The sequence below is a fragment of the Melospiza georgiana genome, chromosome 7, assembly GCF_028018845.1.
Source record: "Melospiza georgiana isolate bMelGeo1 chromosome 7, bMelGeo1.pri, whole genome shotgun sequence".
Lineage (NCBI taxonomy): Eukaryota > Metazoa > Chordata > Aves > Passeriformes > Passerellidae > Melospiza > Melospiza georgiana.
In genome coordinates this window covers 31347690-31374431 of record NC_080436.1, presented here as the reverse complement: position 1 = coordinate 31374431, position 26742 = coordinate 31347690, and the positions used below count along the sequence as shown (strand labels likewise).

The following is a 26742-nucleotide window of genomic DNA, read 5'->3' as shown; positions in this document are numbered from 1 at the left end:
CCAGTATTAATTTTATTATTAATAAAGGGTGACAGCACCTTATGTTTTTGGGACAACAGGGAGAGCTGATGCTGTCCCTTTCCCTAAGCACAGCCAAAAGCTTGAGGGCAGCTTGTGGGTTACTGCCTGTCCCACACACCACACTCCTGCCATGGCAGAGGTTTTGGTGAGGGAATTAGTGATATTTGTGCCCTGGTTGCAAGCAGTAGGGTTGTGACTCTCGCACAGCCAAACCAGGACTTGTTTTGATTTAGCGGCCCTGGTACAGTTAAAATGTAACAACTTTAGTAGGTGTGTATTTCCTAGAACAACAAATAGTCACTTTAAACCCAAACCTGGTTTCTCCCGGGGGTATGAGGAGGTTGAAGAAATCAGCAAGGTTTGTGAGAGGAGCTTTGGGAATCCATGCAAGTAAGGGGGAATTTTGGCAGGTGGTATTATAGTTAATCACTTCTGTCTGAGAACATGTGTTTTAAGCAAGATCTGATGGTGAGATCTAGCAGACATGAGGGTGTCATGAAGGTCTGCAGGTCATGAGTAAGTTACCTGTTACTATAAACTGCTTTTAAAACCAATGATCAGCTCTAGGGATGACTTATGATTTATTTTAAAAGCAGAAAACTACAGAAAGCTCTCCAGCAACCCAAACACGATCACAATCCGGGGCCTCCTCTCGATCCGAAGCGTTGATGTCCCAGCGCCGGGGGCGTGGACCGTGCCCAGAAGCCGCCGGACCGTGAGTGCAGCGGGTGCCGCGGCTCAGGGAGCCCTTCAGCAATGGACCCAGAAAGGGACACAGCCTGTTTGCACAGCGAAAATCCCTGCGGCGGCAAAAGCGCCACGTAAGAGCGGGCAGTGACCCGTGGGGAATGAGTGCGAGCCCGGCTGCGAGCGGAGAGGCGGGCGCGCATTCCTCGTGTGCCTGCGGGTGCATCTGCGCGGCTGCTCCCGTGTCCGTGTGTCTGCCCGTGCCCGGCCGGGCGGCTGCATGTGCATCAGCAGAGGCAGCCTGTCCGTGTCCGTGTGTCCGTGTCCCGTGTCCGTGGGCCCGGCCGTGCCCGCGGGTCCCGCTCCGGACGGGGCTACGCCTCCCTGCGCGGGGCGGGGAGGCGGCAGCGCACCCTCGCCAGCGGGACAGACACGCACAGACAGACCCACGGACAGCCGGACCGCGGCACCGCTCACCGCCCCGTGCCGTGCCGTGCCGTGCCGTGCCGTGCCGTGCCGTGCCGTGCCGTGCCGTGCCGTGCCGTGCCGTCCCGCCGCCCCCGGGCAGCTCCGCGGCGCCGCCCCCGCCTCCTCCTCCCGCCGCCGCCGCCGCGGCCGCACAAAAGGCGGCGGGGAGGGCCCGGCCGGGAAGGGCAGCCCGGCCGCCCCGGCCGCCGCACCATGCCCCGCCGAGGGGGGCTGCCGGCCCCCGCCGCCGCCCGCCGGCCCCCCCCGCTCCTCCTCCTGCGCCTCCTCCTCCTGGCCGCCCCGCTGCAGCCCGGCAGAGGTAAGGGCCGCTCGCTGCCGCCGCCCCGGGCCCCGCCAGCGCCGCTCCGGAAGGCGGCTTGGCCCCCAGACCCGCCTCGGTGCGCTCCGGTACCGTCCGTGCGCTGCGCTCCTCTCGCCCCCTTCCCGCTGCCTCCCCCGCCGTGCGCCCGCAGCCGGCGGGACGCGCTCCCCGCGCTCCCCGCTGTCCCCGCTGTCCCGCTGTCCCCGCTGTCCCCGCTGTCCCCGCTGTCCCCGCTGTCCCGCTGTCCCGCTGTCCCCGCTGTCCCCGCTGTCCCCTGCCCGCGGTGCCACTGCCGGGGCTCTCCGCGCATCCCCCCCGGCCCCGGCCCCGTCCCGCCTGGCTCCGGCAGCGCTGCGGGGCACGGACCGCATCCCCGGGGTGTTCGCCTTAAAAAGCACGGAACTGCTATTTATACCGCTCGCTCTATGTGTATTCCTAATGGGAGCGGCTGCAGCCACTTCTGTTCAGGGTGGGCACTTCCCGGGGTGTTTGCCCGGTGTGATGATCGATGGGATGAGGAGCAGCAGCAGAAAGCCGCACACGGCTGTGCCCTGCTGGACACCGGGATCCTCGCTCTCACCTTGCATCGTTCCTCCCTTGCACCCAGACAGAGGTCCCTGTCCCTCGTGGGGATGCCCTCGGTTTGCACACGCACACGTGAACTGCAGTGCAGTTTGTAACTCTGCTCCAGCACTACTGGAAATAGGGTTTCCCCCCTCTCTGAGCATTTGGGGAAATTTTTTTATAAGCAGGGACCCCACAAAATGCCTAAGTCCACCATTCCAGTACTTACTCTAAGTGCTTGATATTTTAATGAGTAATGTTAGGAAGAGGCTCATCTTGCTGAGTGCTGTGGCACATAATTGCAAAAGCTCAGGAGAAGTTTTCCTAATTTTATTTTTTTTTTTGTGTGCCTGATCCATGAAAGTGATGGTTCAGTATTGTAGCAGACCATCTCGGGTCTCTTAAAATGCTTATTGCAAGCACTGATAAAATGCTCCTTTTTAATGCTTAGCTGTATAAAGTGCATCACTTTTTTTTTTTTTTTTTTTTTTTTTTTTTAAAATCTGTCTTCCCTAAGCAAGCCAGTACATTCACCTCTGTTTGAGGAGCTGCCCAAACTAGGATTTCTTGCAGAACAGGTTTAAAATGAGGTCTGATTGCCTGGAGCATCTTTATGAGTAAATTTGATGAGTACCTTTCATCAGAGTTTCCTATCTTGCTCTGCATCTCTAGTTTGATGTATCAAAATCTCTGCTGTCTAGTGGGATACACTGTCGTCTTCTACTTTTTTGGGCTCTCCTGCAGCTCAGTCCAAGGCAAGGATGTAATTTGGAGATGTTCTTTGTGCTTGCTGGACACTACTGTGCAAAATAAGTAGGGTGCAGTGCTTAGGAATCAGTGGCATCAGTGTGAAGGACTGTATGTGGGCAGTGCAGGGAGTGGATTATTCACCTCCAGAGTAATCCCAGCTAAACCCTGGATGGAATTTTCCCCATTATGAGAAGTTCAGTTGATTTTTCAGGAGTGGTTTCATTAAATGTGCCACAGTCCAAAGAGCAGACTGAGTTCCTTCCAGTCTCAGTGGGTGACTTGCCCCAGCATCTGCAAGGGTCTGGACGGGCATGAGCATCATCAGGTCCTTCCTCTGCTGGATTTGGGAAAGACTGCACTGGACCAAGCACAGCAAAGACTTGCATCTGGAAAACCCTGCGTGTTTCTAACTCCAACTCAAAAAGCTCAGGTTTCAGTCTGAAATTGGAGGGCTTCACAAAGCTCTGTTTTCACAACAATGCTGGAAATGGTTTAGCGTTGCTGCAGAGTGGAAAGAAAAGCATACTTGGAGACTTCAAAAGCTGCCACCGGGAGGAATGTCACCCCATGGCTGGCCACAGGAGCGTGGGCTGCTTTGGTCATGGCACGCACTGCAAGGAGGAGACTTGGTTTTCATTCAGCTCTTACTGTGACTAAGTAAACTCTCAAAAACCAGCAGTCAGGAATGGAGGTAAATATTTCCATGCGGATGGGCGAGTGAAGCTGTGGGAGAGCCAGGCCTGGGTAGCCAGGGTAGGAATGCAAGTATTTGCTGTATAAAGCCCATTATTTCAGCTGGGTTACCCTGTGCACAGCTGCCAGAGCAGCAGCAGCTCTCAAGGACAGGCTTTGGGCCATGTTGTGGGGTTTGTAAATGCAAGTGTTAATTGCTGTCTAAATTTTAACTCAGCTGAACAAGTTACATTTTGCTTTATGCTACATATTTATGTTTTGAGCTCTTGTAGTGTCCAGGAGCTGGAATATCACTTCTGAATGCAAAAAAGGAATGAAATGCCTGGGGGTGTGGTAACAGCCAGAAGGAAAAAAAAAAAGCCCACACTCTTAAGAAGGCTCTTGTTTGGCATGAATGAGCCCAAGGAGCCTGTTTGAATGAGAGCCATAGGGGGAGTGCAGGGCTTGGCTCTCTGGGGTTAGAGCTAACCACCTTGTGGGCAGCAGGGACCCGCCAGTGCAGGGCTCTGGCACGGCCAGCCCTCTGCAGGGACTGACAGGACCTGCTTATCCTCTTTTTGTTTTTAGTCCAGGGCATGCCAGGTTTTCCTCCAGCTGTCCAGCTTGATTCACTGCTTCCTGTGCTCACAGCTCAGCCCCTTATGGAGCGACCCAGGCAGCCACTGCTTTCCATTTCTTGGCACAGTATTCACATGGGATGCAGCAAAAATTCTTCTTCCAAAGCTCTCGGGGCAGAAAGTTCTTGGGTCAGGAGAAAACTTCATGGGACTCTTCAGCAGCTGTTGGCAACTCTGTGGAATCTGCAGATTACACCCAGCAGCAGCGTGGTGCACTAGTTTCTGAAGATGCAACTGGCTGAAAATAGAGGCCTGACAATGCTTTTATTGACATTTGGATTGGAAAAAATAGCAGATTGGGAGTTCAAGCCTGAGGCATTTCATTTGGAGTGTGCAGCCTGTGTGCTGAAACCTCGGCTGAAGATTTCTTTAATCATTTATTGACAGTGGAAGTTAATAGCTGCACCCCGGGGAGCTGGGCCATCAGTGGCGTGGAAGGGCACATTCATAGCCACAGGCAAGCTTGAACAAGCTGCTGCATTCAGAGCCCATACCATTGATGTCTACTTTGGCTTTACTTGTGTGGTTCCACTTCATTTTTAAAGCCCAAAGTGCAAACTGTGGATTTTATAAGTGAAACCTGCTTGGACCCCTTGTGCTGCAGGACAGCAGCAACCCAGGAGCAAAGAGCATCAGCCTGGCTGGTGCTGGGATCACAGCAGGGAGAGCCCTTGGTGCCCTTCCACCCCTGCTGCCTTGGACATGTCCCAGTGCAAACACACTGCAAGGCTTAACCTGGATATCCTGTGGAAATGTCTCTTGTAGTAAAATAAAAGTAATGTACTGCAACGTGAGTCCACTGTGAGAATCAGCTGTGCGGGAAGGGGAGATGAGTATGTTGCAAGAGCGCTTTAATATGAAAATTATGGGGAGAGGTTTCCCCATATATTCAGCTAGAAAAAATGAGAAGATATGTCTAAAGATGTGTCTTTAAAAGTCAGCATCTTGGGCTTTTGGACAGCCAGCTCCACACTTCAGAGTGGTCAGACAGTTATTGAGTTCTGCCTACAGCAATGGGAGTGTTTGATTGGGCATATGAGCAGCTGGACTCTTTGATTAACCAGACACCATTGAAATGGAGTAAAGAAAAATCACCAGATTCAGTAATTTTTTTAGAGGTTCTCAGCACCCCAAAGGAAGTTTCTGTCCTTTTCATTTACCTTAGGGCGGGAAAAGAAAACAACACCTCCTTACAGGTGAAGAGAGATTTACAGCTTCTCCTGCCTTTTAGGCTCCTGGGAGATTATTTGCTCTTGTTTGGATTTACAGTGTGTTTAGCATTAAGAATGTCTCAGAACCCCCCCAAGCCCTGTTTTGGAGTGGAATAACCATTCAGCCCACACTGTTCTCTCTTGCTGCAGGTCTCAATCTGTGCACCAGTGGCAGCGCCACGTCCTGTGAAGAGTGTCTCCTCATCCATCCCAAGTGTGCCTGGTGCTCCAAGGAGGTAGGTGGGCACACCCTGTTTGACTTTCATGGTTTTTGTGGTGCTGGAAGGGAGCTCTTTTCCCACCTTGCCTATTCCTGACTTGCCACAAGGGCTGAGTGAGGCCAGAGGATGCTCCATGCCGAGTGTATTCGGGTGTGTGGGACTCCTCAGCTCTTTGACATCATAGGAAATAAGTCTCTGACCCCACTTTGACCCCCACACACCCTCACAGAGCAGCACTGTTCCCTCAGTCCTTCTGCCCCTTCAATTACCTTCTTGTTTCCAAGATGCTGGGTCCCTGCATGGGCTCTGTGTTTCAGGGAGCCTTGCTCCAAAGCTCTCTCCCCAAAAAGCCCCAAGCCCCTGGCTGGTGTCCTGCTACGTGTCCCTTGTCGTGTGGCCTGGCATGGGCTCTTTGTCCGTAACAAAGATAAATTCTCCTTTCTGAATCTATTGTGTCATTTTGGGGGGTGGCCCATACTTCTGGCATGGTGCCAAGAGTTTCACAGAGTAACTGAGCACTTCAGAGAGAGAAAATACATCCTTGTGCTGGTGCTGAAGCTGCTTATCCATAATTCAGCTGCACCTCCTGGTTTGTGAGCAATTGCAAATTCCTTCCCCTGTTCCCTAGGGGCTGCTCATGAGTTTAGGTCTATATATATATAATCCAATATATGTCTTATCAAGCAGACTTACAATTTCTAGAGAAAATGATGTGGTGAAAGCCCTAATAATGTTTGATGCATAGAAAGCAATTGTCTGTTTAGTGCCTGTCCTGGGTGTTCAGGAGAGAAGTATGGATGCTTTCAGATGCATGGAAAAATCTGAGAAACAGGCTGGCACAGCTGCTGTGTCAGGAATCAGCTTTGGGATGGGAGAATCCCAAAGAGCAGTAGGTGATCTTGAACCTCTGGATGGGCATGGCCAGTGGTGATGCTGTTCTGTTCCCTGCTGGCCCTAATTCCTCTAGTGTGGCCATCCCTGTCCCCTCCTGGGCCCTCACCTCACCTGGTGCTGCTGAGCTGAGGATGATGATGCTGAGCTCTGTCCCCTCTGCTGTTCCCCTCCCTGCCTGGGGTAAATGCCAGCTCCAGGGCGGAGGATGGGTGGGGATGGAGATGGATGTGGGGTGAAGGTGGCTTCCAGTCCCTGTGGTTTGGGTCCTGGGGGCTGCCCCAGGCACTGTGTGTGTTTCAGTGGATGTTTCACTGCCAAGCACAGATGCAGCTCTGCAGGGAAAACCCTGTAATGCTGCAAACACCAACAGTGTCACAGCTTTCCCGGGTTATTTTTTCCAGCCAGGCAATTGGTGTGCAGAAGGGAAAGGGTAAAGCAATAGATCTTGCTTCTGAGACATCTTGTAAACAGCTGTAAGAGCTCCTCTTCCAGCCAGCTAATCTGTGGTGGTGAGACTGGATCCAGGAACGCTGGCTATTAAGCTATGGGTACTCAATGGACTGTGCTTTTTTTGGGTTTTTTTCCTTTACTTGGCATCGAAAGACAACTTTCTGCAGAATGCTGCAAGTGGAAATGTTTATCTGGTGGTCACTGTGACCACTAATTGTACTAATGGGACTGGCAGCCTGACTCTTATCATGCAAACAGGATAGTTACTGATAAAAAAAGAAAATTCCTGACTGGAATGGAGGGGCCAAGGAGGAAGATGGGTGTTTACAGGGAAGTCCTGTAGTACTTCCTGACCTTTAGCCTGCAGAAGCTATTTAAAAATACACAGTTCAAGGTGTTTTGTGCCAAGAGCTATGTGATCAAAAGCTGCTGTTCCTATTACATGCTACATGCTAAAACTTAGCAAGTTCTTATCCTAATTCTGTATTTTTTGGTGTTTTTTTTTATTTTTATTTTTTTTACGAGTGTACTATTTGAAACTAATTATTTCTCTTTAGCTGAGATCATCAGGTGAGGTAATGGGATTTCCAAGATACCTGGAGTTTTTCAACTTCAGAAAGTTTTAAAGTAATATTATAAACTCTATAATATCCACCTTCGTTTCATAGTCATTTCACCACCTTATTCCCCTTCCCTCTGCTGCAGCCTAGTCAGGTTTATTAAATTTATTAGATAACTCTTAATGTGTTTTCCTTGGCTCTTTCCATTGGCTGCAGTTTGCTGTCTGTGTTTTCTGGATGCATACATGCCAGTCAAATCTTATAGTTCTGCTGCTCTTTAAATATCAGGGGTAAGATATTGGAGTGTGTTCCACAGATTGCAGCTGTGCTGTGGTAGAACCTCAGTCAGCTGATTTGTGTGTATTTTGTGCTCCCTTTGCATTTGCTTTACTGGTTTGTGAGCAAATTGAGCCAGCTTTTATCGACTTTGCAAGCAACAATTAATAATTTTGTCAGTAAATATAGATAGTAGAAGTCAATCAGTACATGTATAATTCTATATATAATGTATACAGTATGTTTAGAGATGTCTGTAATACAGTTTATATATATATAAAATTATATATAATATATAAATAATATATATTATATATATATAAATATATTATACACATTGTGTATAATAAATTTATTTCTATTTATAGCTGTATTTATAACTACATTGTATAGTTATATATAAATTGATCTTCATGTATATGTACACCTTCTTGTATTTCCTTTGGGGAAATATTTGGAAAATATCACTTGGTGGTACCATCATACCAGATTCTTTGGGAGCTCTCTCCCAATAGTTTCCCAGGAGGGATAAGGTTTCCTGAATTTACACTGCCCTGAATTGTGAGGGTAAGGGGATGTGTACAGATAGATCTTGCAGCAGAGCAGGCAAGGTGCTCTCGTTTTATGACTGCCACCTCCTAACCTCTTGGTACAGGGTGCATCTCATCCCCTGCCTTGGTGGGACTTCTTTCCACTCCTGCTTGTGCTCAGCATCCCTGTTCCCATCCAAAGGGATGATGATGGATGAGCTGAGGACAGCAGCTTCTGGTGTGCAGCAGCCCTAGAGCCTCCCGGGGCTGCTGAGCTAACCACAGGTCTCTGGGCTCTTGGAAATTTGGGAGCAGGCATCGATTCTGCCGGCTTGTGGAAGAATACCTTCAAAGGCAGGCCTCAAGGGTGGTGACTTCAGTGGCACTTAGAAGAGGAGGTGTGAATATGTGGCCCTAACCATCACCTGAGCATGCCTTGAAGCAGGGCTCTCTGAGGGAGGATGACTCCTGGTGTGATGGAGGCTGCTGCAGCCTGTCCATCCATGCTGGAACTGAGGAACTGCAGGGTCTAGGAGAGGCTGGAAATGATGAGAAATTGCTGGCATGGTGCTGGTGAAATATTCTGACTGGAAGCTGCACGCTGGCCTGTGGGGTTGCTGTATCTCTGTGGCAGCCTGGTTTCCATGTGTGGGACCAGAGGATGCTTGTGGAATTTTTTGCAGTGGCACCTGGTTCCCCAGGCTGAGCAGGATTTTTTGGGTTTGCTGGGGAGAACAGGGAGCTCAGGAAGTGGCTTCAGTGCTGTCCTCTGAGCTGCCAGGGCAGGTGTGAGAGACAGGTGGGAGTTTTAATTGTGATAAACCTTCCTGGGGTGATTGCAGGAGGTGAAGCTCTTCAAAAGAGCATTTGGGAGTACCAGTATGGGGGGGAAATGTCACCATTACATTTTCTTTTTTGCTGCTTTGGAGAGCAATGTACCAGTGTGCAGAGACTCCTCTTATTTGTTAGACAAAGTGGATGAGCTGTGTTCATCTGTCCATTACCTATGTGGATGCATTTATGTGTGTACCTGGAAACCAGAGATGCACATTAATTAAACTGAAATGTCCTTTTTGAGTAAGTGAATTGAAATTTCCCCAGTGGCACCCTCTGGTGTTTTTACCCCATCCTCTTCCATCTCAGAAATGTATGCCTAGAGAATGGGGAAAGAAAGTTAAGGATGTTCCTAAAGGGAGCATGTCAAGTTTTTGTTTGTTTGTTTTTTAATGGAGAAAGCAGGCATGTTTCAGATGGAATTAATGCAGAACTGGATTGATTAAAGTGAAAAGTGATTGAGATCTTCATCAAAAAGAACAGGATGGACTGAATGATAGGGACATGTCTAGTCAGGAATTAGGTATTAGATACAGTGAGTGCTATTCTCCATTTTTATAGCATGAACGGAGCAATTTGTCTTCAAACTGTCAAACTGATGAGCATGTAATTGTCCCACTGTTGTCTCCATTCATCCTGTCTGCCTGTGTGCATTCCCCTTTGTGAGCTTCTGAGCACCGACCAGGGGGCTGGAGCAGCCAGAGTGACTGACAGGGGCTGGGGATCCATCTTCCAGAGTGCTTCCAGAGTGGAGCTGGGTACTGGGAGAGCAGGAGAGCATCTCCTCCCTTGCTGCTTGGTGGATAGGCCCAGGGGAGCACCTGGACCCCACCAGGTCCTTGCTGATTCCAGGCAAAACCACATCTGGGAAAAACTCTTCTCCAAGGCTGCCTGAAATGTGCTGCTCTGAAAGGCTGGGCGTTGTTTTCAGTTTCATGAGAGATTCTGATTTTTATTTTGTCATGCTGGAGATGATTTAAATAGTCCCAGTCCTCCTTTTTTGGAAGTTCATCTGTTTACACGGCGCGTTCCAAGAAATTTGTGTTCGCATCCATCTGATGCGCCGTCGTCGGTTTCTTGGCTGGAGCCTGCTGCTGGATGCTGGAATGCAAACCTCTCATTTTTCAAATAGCATTGGGACCTTGCAGTGAGAAAAATGCAGCTGGAAGCCTCTGTCTGTGTCCCAGGGCCCCGTATCCAGGCTTGTCCTTGAGGGACCCCTGGAGATCACCCCATGAGCATCTGTCAGGAGCCTCTCCCTCCTTCATGTCTCTCCTGTCCTCTGCCATGCTGCAGTTTCAGCAATAAGTGAGGTTTATTCAGCCCCACACTGGTTTTGGCTGAGCAGCTGAAGGAGGGGCTGGCATGGCTGCAAGCATCTTCTCTGCATTATTTCATGTCATTTTAGTCCCTCAGCCCTGGAGCTGAAGAGTGTTGTCTCTATTGTTGTAGTGCAGAAGTAAGTAGGAATCGACTGTTGAAAACCCAGTCAATTTTGGGCATGTGACTTGTTCCCTTTGGCACTTTTGGGGGAGAAAAAAAAAAGGCATTCTAACAAACAGGCTCTTGCAAAAGGGTGCATTGTGTTCCCGGCTGTTCCTGAGCGCTGCCCTGCACAAGGCTGCTTTGTGCACCACGCACGGGGCTCGCAGCAAGGGCTGCAGCTCTGGGATGGGTGTTGGGAGGCTCCTGCCCATCCTTTGGGAGGGGGCCTCTGCCTGCACCTTGCTGCCGGTGCCTGACTCTCTGTGGTGGGCACAGTCTGCATTTTCACCAGCTCCTGGGAAGTTTCTCCCACCTCCCTTATTCCCCACACAGTGCTTGTGTAGGGATGCACCTCACCCAGGGAAGATGGAGCCACCCAGCCTGTCTTCAGCTTCACATCTTTACTTGGCCCTCTCTGGGTTGGTGGCTTGGTCCTGCTTCCCTCAGTGCCACCTCCTTGTTCTTTCTTCTGTCTTTTGCAAAGCTCCTTTGAGACGGTGCATGTGCATAAAACAATAGGGATGGCAATGGGCTGTCCCTGCAGCAAACCAAGTGCTTTGCCTTGCTCTCTTGTGGCCAGGGATGGGAACAGGTGCTGCTGCTGTGGCTGGGCTGAAAACACAGGCTCAAGTTTCTGTTTCAAAGCTCTGTGAGCAAACTCAGTGTTCAAATCCTCACAGAACTTCCTTTTTTGGTTGATCCTTTTGAAAGTCTCAAGGCTCAGTGTGGGCTCCTTCCAAGAACAGTCACCACAAAGAACACCAGCTTCTCCTTGTAATCACCTGGTTGTTAGATACCAGCATGTCAAAACAAAGCCCCTGCTGTGGGATCGATGCATTCCCCTCCAGTTCCTTTTTGTCCCTCTTCTCCCCGCAGGATTTCAGCAGCACGAAGTCCATCACGTCCCGCTGTGACTTCCTGCAGAACCTGCTTGCGAACGGCTGCGCCGGAGCCATCGAGAGCCCCAGCAGCAGCATCAGCGTGCTGAGGAACGTGCCCCTGAGCAGCAAGGGCTCTGGCCAGAGCCACCTGGATGTCACACAGATCACTCCTCAGAAAGTGGCCTTGAGTCTTCGTCCTGGTGAGTCCCCAGCGGCTCCGTGGGGTGTGAGGGGAGGGAGAGAGGGTGTGATGGTGTTCACAGGGGTTTTTGGATGAGGGAAGAGATGAGCATCTGACTCCATGTTTCAGAAGGCTTGATTTATTATTTTATGGTATATATTACATTAAAACTATACTAAAAGAATAGAAGAAAGGATTTCTTCAGAAGGCTGGCTGAGAATAGAATAAGAAGGAATGATAACAAAGGCTCAGACTCTCTGTCTGAGCCAGCTGACCATGACTGGCCATTAATTATAAACATCTAACATGGGCCAATCACAGATGCACCTGTTGCATTCCACAGATAACCATTTGTTTACATTTTGTTCCTGAGGCCTCTCAGCTTCTCAGGAGGAAAAATTCCAAGGGAAGGATTTTTCATAAAAGATGTCTGCATCAGGAAGGGTGGCCAGGGTTTGCCAAGAGCACTTGGTAGCTTGTGGCCTTGTAGCCCACTAAAGCAGGTGATTGCTGGCCCCTTCCATACCTTTGAACTTTGCTGGTGAGTCACAAACAGGTTTGGGGCTGGGGCACATGTCCTCCATGAGAGGACACTGCTGTTGGGCAAAGTCAGTCAAAGCCCACCCACAACTGCTACCAGAAATGGCTTTAACACCTGCATGTGTTTGGGAGGAACCTGCTCGGCTTCAGAATGGAATCACTGTGTGGAAGGGGTTAAAATAACTTTGGTTCCTTCTGCTAAGCTGACAGGGCATGACTCTAAACTGAGACAGATCCTTCTATAAATTGGAAACAAACCCACATATCTGTTTTCTGTCAGTATGCAAAAGAGCTTCGGGATCAAGGCAGAAGATGGAGATTTGAACTTGTGACTCAGGCCTTGGACTGTAGCCAGATCCCTGTTTCATTCTCCTGAGCCATCACTTTTCTTCAATCTCTTCCTTTTAATTAAAAATTAGAAGGGAACAGATCATCTGAGCTATGCGAGCATGCTTGTTATCAAAAGTTTTTGCATGGTGGGGGGAGGCTTTAATGTGGGTTTAGAATTCTTGAAAAAATTTGGCAGCTGACATTTCTGAAGAGGGAAAAAAGCTCTTTATTGCAAAGATAAGAAGCAAATATAAAAGCTTGATTCATTATAAGCTATTGGTGTGGGTTTCTTAGGCTTACAGTTTTGTGACAGCTCTCATGAGCATACAGAAAAGAGAAATATTGATGTTTTACTAAAGAAAAACAGAGGTTTGAGCTGGTGCTTATGCTATTAGTGCTCTCTCAGAGCCTACCAGCTGCTGCAAGAGTTTTTGTTTCAGCTGTATAAGTTAGAAATTGTCATGTTTTTCAATTAACTTCCTCAGCTGTCATTGCCAGACCCTCAAATCTAAAAAAAAAATGCTTCAAAGCCTTAAAATCAGATACCTGAGAGCAGTCACCACTGTTCATATATCTGAATGCATGGCTTCTGCCACTGAATGTTGTGTTAAAAAAGGGAGCAAAAGGGAGTTGTTGCTACTGCTGTTTCTTGAGGCAATTCCTGACAGAAAGGGCTGGCTCAGCTTCTGCATCTCATCTCCTGTGCATCCTCCACACACAGTGCACAGTGCTCAGCAAGTTCTGCCTTGCCAGTCCCCAGCAGTTTTGCCCATCCAGTGTCCACTGCTCCAGTCAGTGCCAGGGTGTGGGGATCCATCTCCTGGGGTCTGGCTTTTTGCAGCCTTGGGCTGCACAGGGCTGGTGTGCTGCTTCTGCCCACCCTTGTGGGGACCCCACTCATGGCCATGCTCAGTTCTCTGTGGTGAGAAGCCCTCCAGGTCTTGGCTGAGCTGCAGGAACCACCCTGAGGATCCCCACAGCAGTTCCCAGTCTGAGCCAGTGAACTCCTCTCCCTGTGCTGCTCTTGCTGAGCATCACAGTCATTGCAGGAGGAGGGACAAACCTTGATGTTTGTGATAGTATCTCCCATTTTTGTTCTCTTTTTGATGTTGGGCAACACTTCACCTTCAAGCTGATGACTTCCTAAACCCTTGGATTAGCAGGGCCAGTTTAAATTATCCATTAATCCTTGAGTTTGGGAGAACAGGTTTCACCCTGTGAACCCAAGACAAAAAGGAGACAACGTTGATTTAATTTTGGGCATGAGGGGTGTCCTGTTTCAGAGACAAATTCACACGGTGGCAGTCTGTGGCAATGGTGATCCTTTATTCTTAGACCACTAAGCAGAAGCAGAAGGGAGTGGATTGTCAATTGTTTGCTGTTCCCACCCAGGCAGTTTGATCTCATCATCCTGTGGCAGAAGTCACATCCCCAAATCTGTGTCCTCAGCTAAACTCCAAAGGCCTTAAATTGATGTTCTTACAGAGTAGCTTTTGGATTGAGCATTTAGTTTTTATAATATTGCTTTTTAATCTGGAGCCCAGCTATAAAGCAGCGTGTCCTAGTTAAAAGAAATAGTAATAGTGTAAACAGACTTAAAAATGAATAGATGCAGCTGTGTTGCTCATCAAGCCATAAGCCTCACCAAGCAGGAATAAGCTGGATAAGCATGATTGTTGAGTTTATGTTCTTAAATTGACCAAAATCAATTTTTCCAATTTCTGCACTGCTTCTGCATGATGGTATCCAAGAAAACTTTCTGAATTAAGCTCTAAATTTACAACTTTTCAGTAAAAGCCCTAAGGAGGGGATGGTGGCAACAGTATGTGAGGAAGGAGGGGGCTGGATTATCCCTAGAAGTAATACTGTCCATAGAGAATAGTAAATTCTTTTGCACTTACATACATTAGCAATATTTTCTCTGACATAATTGGTTTGTGCAGTTAGGAATGAAAGAAGAACCAGCCACAGGATCCTGTTGGTTTTGGTGCTTCTCAGGGACTAATAAATTCGTACTATTAAGAGAAGCACGTTTGATCACAGCATCCCAAATACCCTTTCTGGCAGGAAGAGCAGTGTTTTGGGAATGAAAACATTGCAAAATACAGAGGACACATCCTCTTTTTGAGTGGGAAAAATATGTAGGAATTAAAAATATGGGCATGGGAAATAATTTTCCCAGATTTAAACACATTTTTGCAGCACTGAATTAAAGTCAAGCTTGCAATCACAGTGTTTTACACTGCAATCAGTGCTAACAGTTTTTGTGCTACGTGAGTTGTGTTGTTCTTTGTTCCCCCACAAATGCATGCCAGGTATAATGTGAGGCCCACCTGGAGCACCTGCTGCACTCCACATCCCAGCCCTGTGCCCTGTCCTGCTCCTGCTGGACAAGAAAGATGGGAGAGGAAGGAGGAAGGAGGAACATTTAAGGCATGAGCTTCTTGCTTTCTACAGCTGGGCACTATCTACATGTGGTGTTTGCACATGGTGCCTCCTGCAGCCCTGCCTTTCCCAGGTGGGGCTGCAGCAGATTGCAGGGAAATGCTGAAGGAGAAAAGGAGAAGGAGGGTGTTGTTTGAGGAGATTTGGCTTGGTGCAGCCTGACCCCAGAGCCCCTTGTGCTGTGCACTGCCAGCATGGCAGTTTTGGGCTGCTGCTGCTGCTGTTGGGCTGGAAGTAAGTGGGAGCAGCTGTGCTGCTGTGCACAGGGAGGAGAACAATGAAGCAGTTAGGGAAATGTTTTCACAATACTAAAAAATGTGAGTTCCATTTCTGGGGTAGAAGAGGGGAAGCCACAAGTGTTTTGCAGAACCTGCCACTGCCCCAAGTTCAGCCTTGCTCTCAAAGGGCTGGGAGAGGGCAGAACTGGGAGCTTGGTTTCGAAATGATCCAATTCCCTGGGACTGAGACCCCAGTGAACTGGAAAAGGGGCTAATTTGGAAGCTGGGAGCATGGGATCTCCAAATCCTGGCTTGTGAGGTTGGGGTTTGTGGTTTTATTTAGCCCCCTCCCTCAGCAAAGTGAAAGGCAAGCTTTTGCCACCTGCTGTCTGGCTCCACCAAGGTCCACCTGTGTGAAGCTGAGTTCACTTTGGAGCCACCTCAGCCTTTCTGAGGAGTAGGTGTTGCCTGTGGTGGCCTTCCCTGGCACCCCTTCCAGAGGGTATCTCTGAAAACCAGTGTGGCAAAGGAGAAGGTCAAGGGCAAGCTTTCCTCTGCTTCTCTTCACATCTGCACACCCTGTGACTCAGCCCTGCCAGCTCCTTCCCTTGTGCTCATCACTTCAGGAGGTTTCACCTCTGCCTCAGTGCTTCCCTGGGTGACCCTAACAACTTTCTTTTCCACTTCCCTTTTGCTCTGGTTTCTCCAGCTCCATTTCTGGGGGCAGCTCCTTTTCAAAGGTGTTTCTTCTGTTTCTGCTTCACCTTGACTTCCCTGCACAGCTCAGAGTACATCTGGCATTCACTTCATGCTGGTTTTTTTTTTCTGATCCTCTTCCTTCTCCTGCTCTGCCTCCTACTCTCTTTTGTGCAGAACTTCTTGGACTGCTCCTGGTTTTCTTTGAGAATGTACTCAAGTGTGGGCAGGGTCCCTGTTGCAGTAGTCCATGAAACATCCATTTAAGGTTCACTCTGCTTTTCTTTCCTGTTTTCTAAGGAAACATCCCTGGACTGCACTCAGGGCAAAAGTGTTTTTCATGTGTCCCTCCCTTAGATGTTCTCTCAGATGAGATGGAAGGACCCTCTCTGATACCTCCAAAGAGCTAAAATAGAGACAAGCATTCCATGTCTTTTTCTTGCCAGCCAATATCCTACATAGCGGGACCCAAAGTCAATACCTGTTTTCCTGTTAGTCTCCTGAGGGATGTATTTGGAAAAGCTTATTGCCTTCACCCTCTTCTTTTGAAAAGTGATCTCTCTGCTCTGCAGGGGGAGAAATAAAAGCGTTGATCTGGATTTTTGTGTGTGCTGGGAGTTTGCTGCTCACCGTGCCCGCCGTTTGTGTGCGTGCAGGTGACCGGACCTCGTTCCGAGTGCAGGTGAGGCAGGTGGAGGATTACCCCGTGGACCTCTACTACCTGATGGACCTGTCCCTGTCCATGAACGACGACCTGGACAACATCCGCAACCTGGGCACCAAGCTGGCTGAGGAGATGAGGAAGCTCACCAGCAACTTCCGTCTGGGCTTTGGCTCCTTCGTGGACAAAAACATCTCTCCTTTCTCCTACACGGCGCCAAGATACCAAAACAATCCCTGCATTGGGTGAGTGGTGGCTGCACCTGGAGGGGCAGGGTCTGTGTTTGCACTCTTCATGTGCCTTTTTGCTGTAAATAATGAGCCACTCTTCAGCCCTGGCTTTTGGGGGTGATGATGATGAGCCTGGCTGTCACTGTGATGCTTGAGCAATTCAAGATAGGACAGCTTCTTATTTTGCTGTGGGGAGATCTCTGCATCTTGACATGTGAAACTGTTGTACCAGGGAGCCTGAAGCTATTTTTAAGTACCTGAAAAGGATGCAGACATAGCAGGCTTTTTTACAGCCTTTAAGGAAAAGGAGCCAAAGCCAGAAATTCCTGATTTCTGATCCTAGCTCTGAGTCATAGTTTGGCGTTGAGTAAATCAATTAAGCTTTTTGTCTGCATTTTACAGATAAGGAGACCAAGGCAATGTAACTTCTTCTCAACAAAAGTGTTTGGAGGAACTGAGATTTGCTATGCCTATAGTGCTGATTAATGAGTTTTTGTAGAGTGTTTTTATGGCTGCAGGAGGATTTTTTCATCTTTATTGCTGTGGAAGGAAAGCAAACTGGTAGTTACAAAAGACACAAATGACGTGGTTTACTTTGTGGTAATATCAGAGCCTTCATCCCTTTATTTCCTTTTTTCTTTTTGCTTGTGTCTTTGCAAGTGTCTTTTTGTTTGCCTTTTAACCACCAGAGCTGGGATCAAGTCCATTGAATTGACGATTATGCCAGAGTGAAATTGGGAGTGGGGAAGGGTGTCCAGGCTCAGATGGGTTTGGGTGTTGGCACTGAAGGATGGATACAGCAGCAAGTGTCCTCCTGGGAGAGTGTCACCACTGACACCTTTGTATTCCCCATCTTCACCCCATCCATCAGTGAGTGCTTCTCAGTCATGTAAGGGCAGCGAGGAGATCCTTTCATTTGAGCCATTTGTGGTTACTTACATTGTAAGATCACCTCATGCATGGATGCCAAGCTCTGTGCATGCTCTGAGAGGCAGATAAAGACAGCTTGCATCAGCTGTGAGTTTCTAGGCCAGCTTTTGGCTCTGACTAAGCATTGGCAGCTCACCGCACATTGCTTGTTGACCAGACAAAAATTGTCTGTTTTTGCTTTTCACCAGTTCTGTCCAAATTGGAAACTCAAATGGATTTTAACACTGAAAACTCTTGCTTTAATCCTGAGGCAAAAGTGACCACACTGAGCCAGGAGGGTGTCTCTGCCATGATGGCATTGCACACCACACTCTTCATACAAACCACGCTCTTCATAGTGCTTCTCCCAGAGATTTGGCATAGCCTCTGAGGGATCCTCTGTCATCTCTGTCCTCTCAGTCTCCAGCTGGAGAAATCTTGGAAACTTTGTTTGGCTGGTGTGTGATTTAATTGGTGTGACATGGCTTTTGCCAAGTGAAACAGAGTGAAACATGCAGGAGGAGATGGGTGCAGAGGATGGAACTGGACAACTCAGCAACAAAGGTGTACCTGCAACTTCCAATGACCTTTTATCAAGAACATCCAGAGCTGTCACCTCAGCTTTTCCCACCATGATCAGGCTATCTGTGTGTTCCTTTGGCTTTACTAAGGTGGTTGCTTTTCTTTCTGTGGGTTACTTTAAGCCAGCCTGGTCTTGGGAAAACATTTAGGAAGGATTGCCCACGGCAGCTCATCTGGTAGGTGCTCCCTTCCAGTTTCCATGTGTCTCCTCTTCATCCAAACCAGGGGTGCTGGCTCCTTGCTCTCTGATGGAATCTCCTTCCCCAGCCTGCTCTGTGTGGGGGCTCTGGCTGCTGCCATGTGTCCCTGGGGCAGCAGGGTGGGTTGTCAGGAGTGGTTTTGTTTGCAGCTATTCCTGGTGTCAAAACAAACCCTTCAGCATCTAAGAAAAGCTGCAAGTAAGCTCGAGCTGCAGTGGGTGTTTTTTGCCCCTGGTCCAGGCTCTCCCCACCTCTGCCTTGTGGTGGTGACTGACTTGCAGGTCTGGGTGGGGTGCAGCCCTGTTTCTCTTGTCTCCATCACCCCTGCTCCTGACTCAGCATCCTGGTGGGCTAAGGGCAGCTTGCTGAGACCCTGCAGTGAGGGGTTTCAGGCATGGCAGACTCCTTGCTTTGCCCTGGGTGCGAGCATGATGCAAGTCTGGATGTGGATCATGGATCAAAAGGGATGGCTGTAATTGCCAGCCAAGCCCAGGGCAATGAGACCTGCCCCACAGTTAGGGGTATGTGTGTGTATGTGCGTATGGAAATCCCTGCTTTGAGGTCCCTTGTGAGGAATTTGAGTTCTCAGTGATGGTAAATTTTAAATACTCCTTTGTGTAAAAAGCCTCTTGCAACTTACCCGTAGTGGGTCATGTGTCAGCAGAAGCTTTTAATTGTACTCTGCGTTATATGTTTAAAGATAAGAGTGAATTAGTGCCACGCCAACTCCTTTTTAAACACATTTCTTCTTAACCCTTCCTGTCCCTCTCTCCTGCACACACTCACTGATTTCCCATGCCACAGGAGCTGCTCTGCTGAGCTCTCCAGGTGAGCACCAAAACTGCCTTCTCATGGTTTTGTATGGGAAAAAAGGTTTCCTGGTAGCCTGCCAAGACATTTCTCTGCCTTAGGGTGCCCCTCCCACCCTTCTGCTCTGGTGGGAAGCAGAGATTGTGTTTGCTCACCAGCTTGCAGGGAGAGTGGGAGGAATCTTGAGCTGGTGTTGGTTATTACTCCATCTCATACTGGGCAATTGCCAGGTGCCTGGTGATGTGCAGTAGGTGTAGGGTGGTTCATACTGGCAAGAAAACTGGATGACACAGTGAAAATCTGTACTGCAGAAGAGGGGAGAGCTAGTTCTTGGCAGTGATGCTCCTGCCCTTTGACACAGCCCACAGGCTCTGCAGGTGTGGGACATGGCTCCCATGGCCCTCCTGGGCTGCTGGGGAGCGTGGATCTGCCAAAATGCAGCCTCCCTACCACTGGGTCTCATCCTTGGCTGCAGGTTCCCAGTGAAAACCACTTTGAGTGCAGAAAGTGCAGAGCTGCATGGCCAGGGTGGGCTGGTGCTCAGTGTCTCCATTCATATGGTATGTGGAGAGAGATGTTCAGTCCTGGTGGGATCTCTGGAAACTTCAGCTTCTGAAAGCCCTTGAGAGGAAAAAAAAATACGGGCTCTACTGCAGGGTTTTGTAGGGAAATAGCCAGAAGATGAAGTGCCCAAAATACAAAGCGCTGTGAAAGCATTCCAGCCCTCTGAACAAAACCTGGTAGAGCTGGGAGCTTCTGCAGTCCTTGGCTGCGGGTGTGGTTCCTCCCAGCTGACCACTCCTCTGTTCTTCCCGCAGTTACAAGCTGTTCCCCAGCTGTGTCCCCTCCTTTGGCTTCCGCCACCTGCTGTCCCTGACGGACAAAGTGGACCGTTTCAACGAGGAGGTGCGCAAACAGAAAGTGTCCCGCAACCGAGACGCTCCCGAGGGCGGCTTCGATGCCATTCTGCAGGCTGCTGTGTGCAAGGTGAGCTGCTCTCCTTTCTGGGGGTTTCTTCTGCTCTATTATTGAACCAATGGCAAAGTCGGCCATTTCATGGAAGGAACTACTAAATTTTTCTTGGAGAAACTGAAAATTGCTTTTAAAAGTAGAGGCTTTTGTTTTTATGTGCTTCCGTAGATAAACAGGCATGGGAAAAAAGGTTAATTCTTTTTCTAGTTTAAGGGGATAAAAATAGAGATTTTGGAAGCACAAATTTAGGGCTGAGATTTCATTACACACTTAGACCTTTGGTGCAGAGCACCTGGGGCAGAATCCTTCCAGAGTCACATACACTTGTGTGCAGCAGTACTGCACATCAGCTCAGTGTGTTTAAAAAGGGTGCATCAAACACATCTTGCAGCAGTAGACCCATGTTGAGGGTTGGAGCTGGTTCCTACTGCTCATATCTTCCCTCTTTGTGTGTGGGGGGATGATCTCACCTCTGGGTGCTGAGAGCCTTCTCTCCCTCTTTGTCAGCAGAACTGGAGCAGAGTTCATTAGCTTGGTGCCACGTTAGCCATGTCCTTAGGGTTTTTGGAGATGCTTGCTTGGAGATCTTTCTGGAACAAGTAGTTGTGTTGCTCCATATCCCTTTGTCATGAATGAAAGTGTTTGCTTCACTCTGACATGAGCCTGAGCTTCTCTGCTCATCAGGACTGGTTCTATTTGCCTTTTCCCCTATTGCTGCAATTTGCTTTGTGTTTGCTTCAGCCTTGCTTAGTCCTTTTGGTAGGGCATGTTTTCTGGGTCTGAATTATGGGAGCTGGGAGATAGGAAAAGATAGAAATGGTCTGTGGGAGTGATGGATTGCAGGCATGTGGGAAGCCAGATCTCTCCTTGCCTGGGTTGGCTTTGCTGTGCTTCATGGTCTTGGCAGGACTGAACCTGCCCCACTGGGGCATCTTCCCACAGATATTGTTGTTGGCACAGCTACAGTGCTGCTCCCAATAACTGTCTGGATATAAAGTGCTTCTCAGTTTTGGAGAGGTGGCTCCCATGGTTAGAGCAGGGATGGCTCAGGATGGTGACTCAGTTGTGCCATTCACCATGTGGGTTTTTGCACTCCCTTCCATGAAATTACTGCAAAAACAGGCAAATATTTCCCTGTGGTGCAGCAATACTTCAGTGTGCATCACAAGGGCTCATTTCTGCAGTGCTGGTGGAAGGCAGGAGACCTGAAAGATATTTTCTCTGAATTTGTGGCAGTCTCAGATTGTTGTTAAGGGCCAAAATCTTTAACTGTCCTTGTTGAATGCACAGCCTGGTCCCTTCTAAATTTAGAAGATGAATTTAGATGCTGGTACCATCTAAGTTCAGGAATGAGCGCCCTCAAGGAAGGGTGAGCAAAGGTGAGCATGTGTGCATGCGTGACTGTTGGCGTGATGTGGCAGGTCATGTCAGCAAATTTCTGCAGCCACAGCAGTTAATTAATTACTGGAGCTTGGGTGTGGGAAAGGAAGTCCATGGGCCTGGTGTGCAAGGCAGGAGAACTGGCTGTGCCATGACTCATGCTGCATTGGCAGTGCCTTGCACTGGGCAGAGCAGCTGCCTCTCATCACAGCCGTGAGCAGCAAAGATTCTGTCTGACCAGAATTAAAAAAGGCAAAATTTCAAGGCAGCTGATTGACATTAGGATGTTTGGTGCCATAGTCAAAATGGGAACTTATTGCTTAATTTCTCTTGTGGTCCCCAAGCAAAGGCCCAGACTGGTCAGTGGCTGTGGGCTGTGGTGAGACTCACCACCACTGACATGGGCGAGGGTTGCAGACATTTGGGGTGGCAGAGAAGTGCAGCTTGCTGACAGGGATGTTCTTGGCATGGAGTCTGTCATCCTGCAGTGACTAATGGAGTATCATGGGGATGAAAACCCCAGAAGCAGACAGTAATTTCTGTTAACTCAGGACCTATTCTCCCTCCCATGCAAGGAGAGCAGCAGACAGGTACCTTGGTGACTTCTGAGGTGGGTTTCCTCATCACTGCTGTGCACCCCATTGCATTTCACTGGCATGCTCCAGCTTTTTCCAGGGTGGTTATTCCCTTAGAAAGTGCCCTGCCTTGGGGACAGGCAGTGTGTTGCCCATGAAGCACTTTGTGCTGGCATCAAGGGGAGAGGGAGTCACAGCACAGCAGAGCCTCGTGGTCTCCAAGCCATGGTGTCTAAGCAAGGCCTTCTCCTCCCCTTCTGAGGTGTCAGAAACAATACCTCCTGTGTTGACTAGATGTTTTTACACTGGAATGCATAGCAGGCATTTCTTCTGCATGAGCTGCCTAAGGGCTCTGTAGCACTCAAGTAATGTTTTGGCCTGGTCTTCAACCCAAGTAATGGAGAAAGTTTGTACAGCTAACAGAGACTTAGGAGCAGGCCCAGGGTTTGGCTCCTTTCTGAAAGATGAAGATATGGTAAATGTTATTCTCAAGGCAATGAAAGAGCCAGAGACAATAAGCCTTTATTCTGATACTAAAATAGTATGCCAGGAATATTAATCAGCCTTCCATAATTACATTTTCCATTTGCAGTATTTTGGTTTTTTGCCATTCTCTAAGTGCAAGCCTCATATAGCTTGGTGGTATGGGTAAGTTTCAGATCTTATATGCTGAGATGAAGTGAGGAGATAATGATAGATTGGAAAATAAAGCATCTTTTGGAATGGTTTTGCTTGGTGCTTGCTAGACACTGGTAGGTGGAGGTAGCCAAGGCATCTGGGAGACACTGGGGTGCCTTTCAGAGCAATACCAAGTAAAGGAGGTTTTGGCTTTTGATCCCTAAGGCATACTTGCCTTGCACCTGTATCTGTTTCTTGCTTCCAAGAGGGTCTGCACCTGAAAAACTGGTGAGGTTTTAGACAAATTGATGAATCCTGGGGGTTCTCCTGGCAACTGCATCTTGACAATTGAAGGGCTTTTATTCAGTGCCCAAAGTATAAATGTAGGTATTTTTTAAGGCATGGAAATACAGGCTTTGCTGCTTTTCCAATAGTATTTGGAGAGCTGTGCTGAGGCAGCTGTGGCAGTTTTGCCAGTCACTATTGGCTGTATGGAGTGAGAAGTTGTTTTTTGGGGTACAGAAGGCACTGCAGCTGGTTGTAGCAGTAAGGGCAGGATCCATAGCACCCCAAGCCCTGTGGAAACATGTTACTCTGCTTTGGGTCCAGTCCCACCCGTGCTTTAAAAATCCTTCTTATCCCATAAGGATCAAAAACCAGATGACAGGGTAGGCATCAGTGCAGGGCTTTTTGTTCAGCAATCCCAGTCCAATAAAAATAAATGAAATTCTCCTTGGTTATTTGCTTTAAGCGGAGTGGAGTGCTGCTCTGGGTTTCTCAGTGGAAACTGCATGCTGAAGAGCTGTATTTTCCAGTGCCTTGAGGCTGCTGGCAGAGGCAGTGTGAGATGCTCCTTGGCATGCCAGCCTCCTTGGGGGGCTTTTTTTGGTGTGGGATCAGCACTGGCTCGGCCAGCCCATCCAAGGCACCCTGGTTTGTTGCTCTGAGGCATCACACACTTGCAGTGCCTGGATGTTGGGACTGAGACTGTGGGTGCTCGTTGCTTTTTGGGAGTGAGTTCCTGAGCTGAGCAGCCACAGCAGCTCTGGTATTGTTTATGTGGGAAATGGTGTCGGAGTCATGGAGAGTTTGTCTGCAGAGGAATTCTTAGCCCGTGATTTAAAGGTGGGCTTAGCAGGCAGGTGACCAGCACCAGCACCCCTGAAGTGACTTTGTGGCTGCTGCTTGAACGCAGCTCCTTTTCTTTGTGTGCAGCACAATGAAATGAAACTCAGATTAATCCTTCTAATCTCTTTGGGAGTTTCTTGGCCTTAATAGTTTAAAAAGAAATCAGCTTTGGATACTCAAAGAAAAGTGAATTGGATGAGCTTCTGTCTGGTGGCTGAGTAGACTGAAAACTGCCTCTTGCATTATTATAGCTGTAATCACTTTTGGGTTGAGTTCTTAAGAAGTTACATTTTGGCATGAGATTTTAGCCTTTTGTCCAGGGGGGTAACTTCAGAGGAATGAATCCTGCTTCCCAGAGCAAAAAGTATTCATTGCTTCCTGAGCTGGACTGTAACGTGCTGGTGCATGGTAAAGGATGTGTGTTGCCAAAAATTTCTTCCTATGGCCTTATATGCATCATGGGGGTCTTTAAAATGTCAATAAAGAAAATAAACCTTCTGTAATTGGGAGGAAAAAGGAATATACTCTAGAATAATGTCCCTGAAGCAAGAGTTATATTTATTGGAAAGATCAGCAGACTTTGGGCTATGACTCACATTTGGAGGTGAAAATTGCGCTGGCACATGTGATTCTACACCCTTTGCCTGCTCTGCCCTCCTGCCCTGCCCACGCCACTGCTTTCCATGGGAAGGGCCAGCACCTTCCTGTAAACAGGGCAGAGTTTGAGTTTTGCTAAATAAGCTGAGCAGTAACTCTGGAGGAGTTGGGTATTCCCATCCGTGACCCAGCTTTTCCCTTGTGCTTTCCCAGAGGATTTGGGTGGTGGTGCTCTGAGCCAGGCTCTGGAGGGAGGGGGGTGCTGGGAGTGTGTGGGCAGGGAAGGTGTGGGGCAGTGTCTGCTGGCAGATGGTCAGTGTGGCAGCCAAGGGGAAGCTCTGGACAGTGGGACTCTCTGCCTCCAGTCTGTGCCGTGGCAGGATCTCCCTGCTGTGGTCAGCAGCAAGACCCCTGCTCACCCAGCTTGGCAGTGACCTGGCAGCAGCAGCAGCCACTGAGGGCGTTTGCTGCAGCACAGTGCTTTGCAAAAACTTCCTTTGGGCACCAGTGTTTCCTTCCACTTCCATTTCAACAAAGTGTTTCAGTGTGCTGTTACAGGCACAGATCTGCTTCCTGGGCTGATGAAAATGTGGAAACCTGGGGAAGCTCCATGGGAGGGAAATGTTTGTCATCTGGACCTTATCCATTTACTTGAAAAAAATCTGTCCTTGCATCTCTCTTCATGCAAAGACAGTGTTAATGTCTGGTCCTTGCACAGAGGGACCGAGGAGGGGTCAGAGAACACTTCATGTACTGTGCTGGAAGCCTCAGTGCTTTTGTAGGAACCACTACAGCATGTCCTGACATTACCATGCTTTTAAATCAGCAGAAGTTTCTCAGAGCAGCACTGTGCAGAGTGGTTGTGTGGGATTAGTGGCAGCACCAATGCCGAAGGTCCCTGCTGTGCTCTGGCTGTGTGTGTAGCCCTGCTCTCCTGGGCTGTGGGGCAGGGGGACGGAGCTGCCTGGGGCGTGTGGAGAGTTGTACAATGAAACAGCAGAGGCACCATGGCTTCCAGGAGATGTGTGCAGGAGGGGATCAGGGCAGAGTGCCTGGGCATGAGTGTGGTTGCACCAAAGCCAGTCCCCTCAGGCAGGGACCTCACTTTGTCCATCACAGCTCAGAAACAGCCTTTATGAGCGGCAGCAATGAAAATGCTGAGCGGGGATATTGCAGCTCTCGCTGTTGTATTGGCCGCTCCACAGAGCTGAGGAAACAAGGTCAGATTAAATATGTGTGGAGGAAATTGGCAGGTCTCCTTTGGCTATAAAAGCAGCTGAAATTCTTACTCTTGGATCTGGGCAGAGAAGGTCTGGTGGACAGTCCACATACCTCCTCGTGCCTTTTAAATTAAGTGTGTTGGAAGGAGATGCTGGGAAATGCTGGATGGGCTCCTGACATTTTGTTTTCGTACCAGGGCTGGGTGGACAGCAGCATGGTACTCTCCTAATTAGTGCTAATGGGCCTGCTGCTGGCCAGGCACGTGGCTGGGACCATGTGTGGGGTGAAGGGCTTGGCAGGGGCTGGCTGCTGTCTCACAGGGTTTGCTTTCCCCAGGAGAAGATCGGCTGGCGTAAGGAGGCGTCTCACCTGCTGGTCTTCACCACGGATGATGTGCCCCACATAGCCCTGGATGGGAAGCTGGGGGGGCTGGTGCAGCCCCACGATGGGCAGTGCCACCTGAACGAAGCCAACGAGTACAGCGCGTCCAGCCAGCTGGTGAGTGGGGCACGGGGCCAGCCCTCAGAGACCTCAGGGGCTGGAGGAGCTCTCTGGAGATCGGCCAACCCCTGCTCCAGCAGCTTTTGGCAAATGCAGGGCCTGGTTTAACCCAGCTTCTGCAATTTGCAAATAAAATTTGCTCTTCCTTTGGGCATTCCCCCAAAGTGAATGCTTCTGTGATGGTCAAAAATGAGTTGGTGACTTAGTGAGTTCCTTCAGAGCTCATTACAAGGGATGGAAAAGTAACTTGGTGTCCTGAAGGGCATTACATTTTGCCTGCAATGTGTAGAAGGAATGTGTCATCCCTTTTCTAAAATATGTCTGAGGAGGATGGAGTCTGAGGACTGTGCAGAGGACTCCTCCTGAGGAGAGTGTATCTACCTTGATGTGACTACGCTAGCAAGTACAACAGAATGCTGCTCTTTTATTCACAGCCTTTGAGCACAACACTAACATAAGTCTTAGTAATAAACAGGCAAACTAG

General features: G+C 49.0%; 1 protein-coding gene across 1 annotated transcript in view; it reads left to right on the top strand.

Annotated features, from left to right (window-relative positions):
- The first annotated feature begins 1389 nt into the window (after positions 1 to 1389).
- The window catches only part of ITGB5 (integrin subunit beta 5), a 57945-nt gene continuing 32592 nt past the window's right edge, over positions 1390 to 26742 (top strand). The window contains exons 1-6 of the mRNA XM_058028582.1: positions 1390 to 1495; positions 5484 to 5569; positions 11460 to 11664; positions 16531 to 16780; positions 20085 to 20253; positions 26094 to 26255. Coding sequence (XP_057884565.1) covers positions 1390 to 1495; positions 5484 to 5569; positions 11460 to 11664; positions 16531 to 16780; positions 20085 to 20253; positions 26094 to 26255 — 978 coding nt within the window. The remainder of the gene's footprint in view (positions 1496 to 5483; positions 5570 to 11459; positions 11665 to 16530; positions 16781 to 20084; positions 20254 to 26093; positions 26256 to 26742) is intronic.